Source organism: Propithecus coquereli, unplaced genomic scaffold (assembly GCF_000956105.1).
Source record: "Propithecus coquereli isolate 6110/MARCELLA unplaced genomic scaffold, Pcoq_1.0 Scaffold158, whole genome shotgun sequence".
Taxonomy (NCBI): domain Eukaryota; kingdom Metazoa; phylum Chordata; class Mammalia; order Primates; family Indriidae; genus Propithecus; species Propithecus coquereli.
In genome coordinates this window covers 1,540,605-1,543,224 of record NW_012140302.1, presented here as the reverse complement: position 1 = coordinate 1,543,224, position 2,620 = coordinate 1,540,605, and the positions used below count along the sequence as shown (strand labels likewise).

Below are 2,620 nucleotides of genomic sequence, written 5' to 3'. Positions count from 1 at the left end.
TATTTAATAATAAATCTGTATTTGCTTTAATAAAAAGTATTTAAAATCTTTTTCCATAGCAAAAAAATTGGAAACAACCAAACTGTCTACCAGTAGGGGAGTGGTTAAGTACGTTGATGTGGCCATTTGCAGGATTAGTATGCAGCTGGAAAACAAAGAATGAGGCCATTCTTTATGAACTGAATTAAACTGATCTTGAAGGCGGAGTGTGTCCAACCACAGTGAGCGGGGAGAGCCAAGAGAAACTTACTTCCTGGAAAAGGAGTATAAATTCAAAGTGTGCGGTGGCTCACGCCTGTAATCCTAGCACTCTGGGAGGCCGAGGCGGGAAGATTGCTTGAGGTCAGAAGTTCAAGATAAGCCTGAGCAAGAGTGAGACCCCATCTCTACTGAAAATAGAAAATATTAGCTGGGCATGGTGGCATGCACCTGCGGTCTCAGCTACTTGGGAGGCTGAGGCAGGAGGATCGTCTGAGCCCAAGAGTTTGAGGTTGCAGTGAGCTGTGATGATGCCACTGCACTCTAGCCAGGGTGACAGAGTTGATACTCTGTCTCAAAAAAAAAAAAAAGATCAAAGGGCCTGAAGGCAACAGCAGGTCTGTGTGAAAGGATGGAGTGTGGGGAGGCAGGTGAGGGTGTGTACGTGCAGGGCTTGTGGGAAACGGGCCTAAAATGGGAGAGGATGCTAAGGTCAAGGATGAGAAGGTTTAGAGGGTCTTGACTTCTCAGAGCCAGGTCCTTAGACACCACTGGGAGAGGAGGGCAGGAGTAAAGAAGTTAGCTCCGCCTCCCATGTCTGGTCACTTCTTCCAGGGCATGTCAGAGACCTTTGAGACGCTACACAACCTGGTACACAAAGGGGTCAAGGTGGTGATGGACATCCCCTATGAGCTGTGGAACGAGACTTCTGCAGAGGTGGCTGACCTCAAGAAGCAGGTACAGGCCCTTTAGCCCCTGGGGGCTGTTATGCCCAATGGGGAGGGGAGACCTGTGGGGATTGGGTCTGCTCTGAGGAAGGCCACCAAGGCCTGGGTGACTTTAATGAAGTCATTTCACCTCCCTGCCTTCAGTTTCCTTGGGTGAATCACAGCCGCCTGCCTGTCTTGCGGAGGGTCCTGAAGCTTAGCTGAGCTCCTCTAGGAGCAAGTCGGGTCTGGGGCTTTGCCAACGTGAGGTGTTGTGGTTAACAGTGCGACGTGCTGGTGGAAGAGTTTGAGGAGGTGATCGAGGACTGGTACAGGAACCACCAGGAGGAGGACCTGACAGAATTCCTCTGCGCCAACCACGTGCTGAAGGGAAAGGACACCAGTGAGTCCAAGGGTTTGGGGAAGGCAGGGCAGGGATTTTGTTTGTTCTCTCTCCGGCGAGTGGGTCAGAGAGGATGGAGAAGACAGAGGGCATCAGAGGGCATGGAAGGGTCTGTGCCCTCAGGGGCCTGGGTGAGATGAGGTGAGGTAAGAGGCCCTGAGCCCTGTGCAGCATGCCATGAGGATAAGCCAGGGGCCCCATGGGGCCTGGTGGCCACAGTGAGCGGGGAGGCAGGGATGTTGATGTCAGGCACCAGTTCCAGTTGCTGCTCCCTGTGGCTCCACGATCAGTGCCCCTCACCCAGCAAACCAGTCCTGAGGCACCTGTGTTGAGAGTATCTCTCCTCCTCATGCAGGCTGCCTGGCAGAGCAGTGGTCTGGCAAGAAGGGAGACACAGCTGCCCTCGGAGGGAAGAAATCCAAGAAGAAGAGCGGCAGGGCCAAGGCGTTGGGCAGCAGGACCAGCAGCAGCAAACAAAGGAAGGAGCTGGGTGGCCTTGAGGAGGACCCCAGCCCTGAGGAGGATGAGGGCATTCAGAAGGCATCCCCACTCACACACAGCCCCCCCGACGAGCTCTGAGCCTAATCCAGTGTCCCCTGTACCGAGACCCTTGACTTTGAAGCTGAAGCATCTGGGGCATGGCTCTAGCAGGCAAACATGGCTCTGCCACCTTCAGGTCCTCCTGCCTTGGCTGTGCCCTCTGCTGCCAAGGAAAGACACAAGCCCCAGGAAGAAATGAGAGCAGCCATGGTCAGCCCATGCCAGCCTTTACCCTCCGCCAAGCATTCCTCTCCCGACGCGGGCTTCAGGCAGGCCATGTAGTTTCCGGACTTCAAGGACTCCAGTGTGAACTCAGGACAGGCAGGTGTCAGAACTGGGCACCAGGACTGGAGTCCATCCAGAGCCCATGAGATGGGTATGCCGGACCTCCACCTGCCCTCACTGCCGCCCTCACAGGGAAGCAAGACTGCAGCACCCCATAGCTCCTCCTCCGTGCTCACCCCTCCTGTGGACACCTTGCACTCTGCCCGGCCCTCCGCAGGGCTCACAGAGTAAAAACCTTCTGGCCTTTTGGTTCCTATTTCTGAGTCCTCTTCAGCCCTCAGAGGTACCTGGGAGACCCTGTTGCTCTTCCCTGCCCCTACCTTCCAGCCTTTGGGGCTGAGGGTGGGGAGGCTGCTCCCATCCTCCCCTTATTGAGGCTGAACCTGCCAACTGTTGGGAATAGCAAGTGCGGGGACGGCCCAGGGTTGTTTTGATGTGAGGCCCAGCACAGTGCGCTGACCCTGGCTCATACTCCCTTGTGTCCTGG

At 55.3% G+C, this 2,620-nt stretch overlaps 1 protein-coding gene across 1 annotated transcript in view; it reads left to right on the top strand.

Moving 5' to 3' along the window:
- Window positions 1–2,375, top strand: part of CNPY3 (canopy FGF signaling regulator 3) — an 8,452-nt gene extending 6,077 nt beyond the window's left edge. Inside the window, exons 5-7 of the mRNA XM_012640795.1 lie at window positions 814–936; window positions 1,191–1,308; window positions 1,664–2,375. Coding sequence (XP_012496249.1) covers window positions 814–936; window positions 1,191–1,308; window positions 1,664–1,887 — 465 coding nt within the window. The 3' untranslated portion in view covers window positions 1,888–2,375. The remainder of the gene's footprint in view (window positions 1–813; window positions 937–1,190; window positions 1,309–1,663) is intronic.
- The last annotated feature ends 245 nt before the right edge of the window (window positions 2,376–2,620 follow it).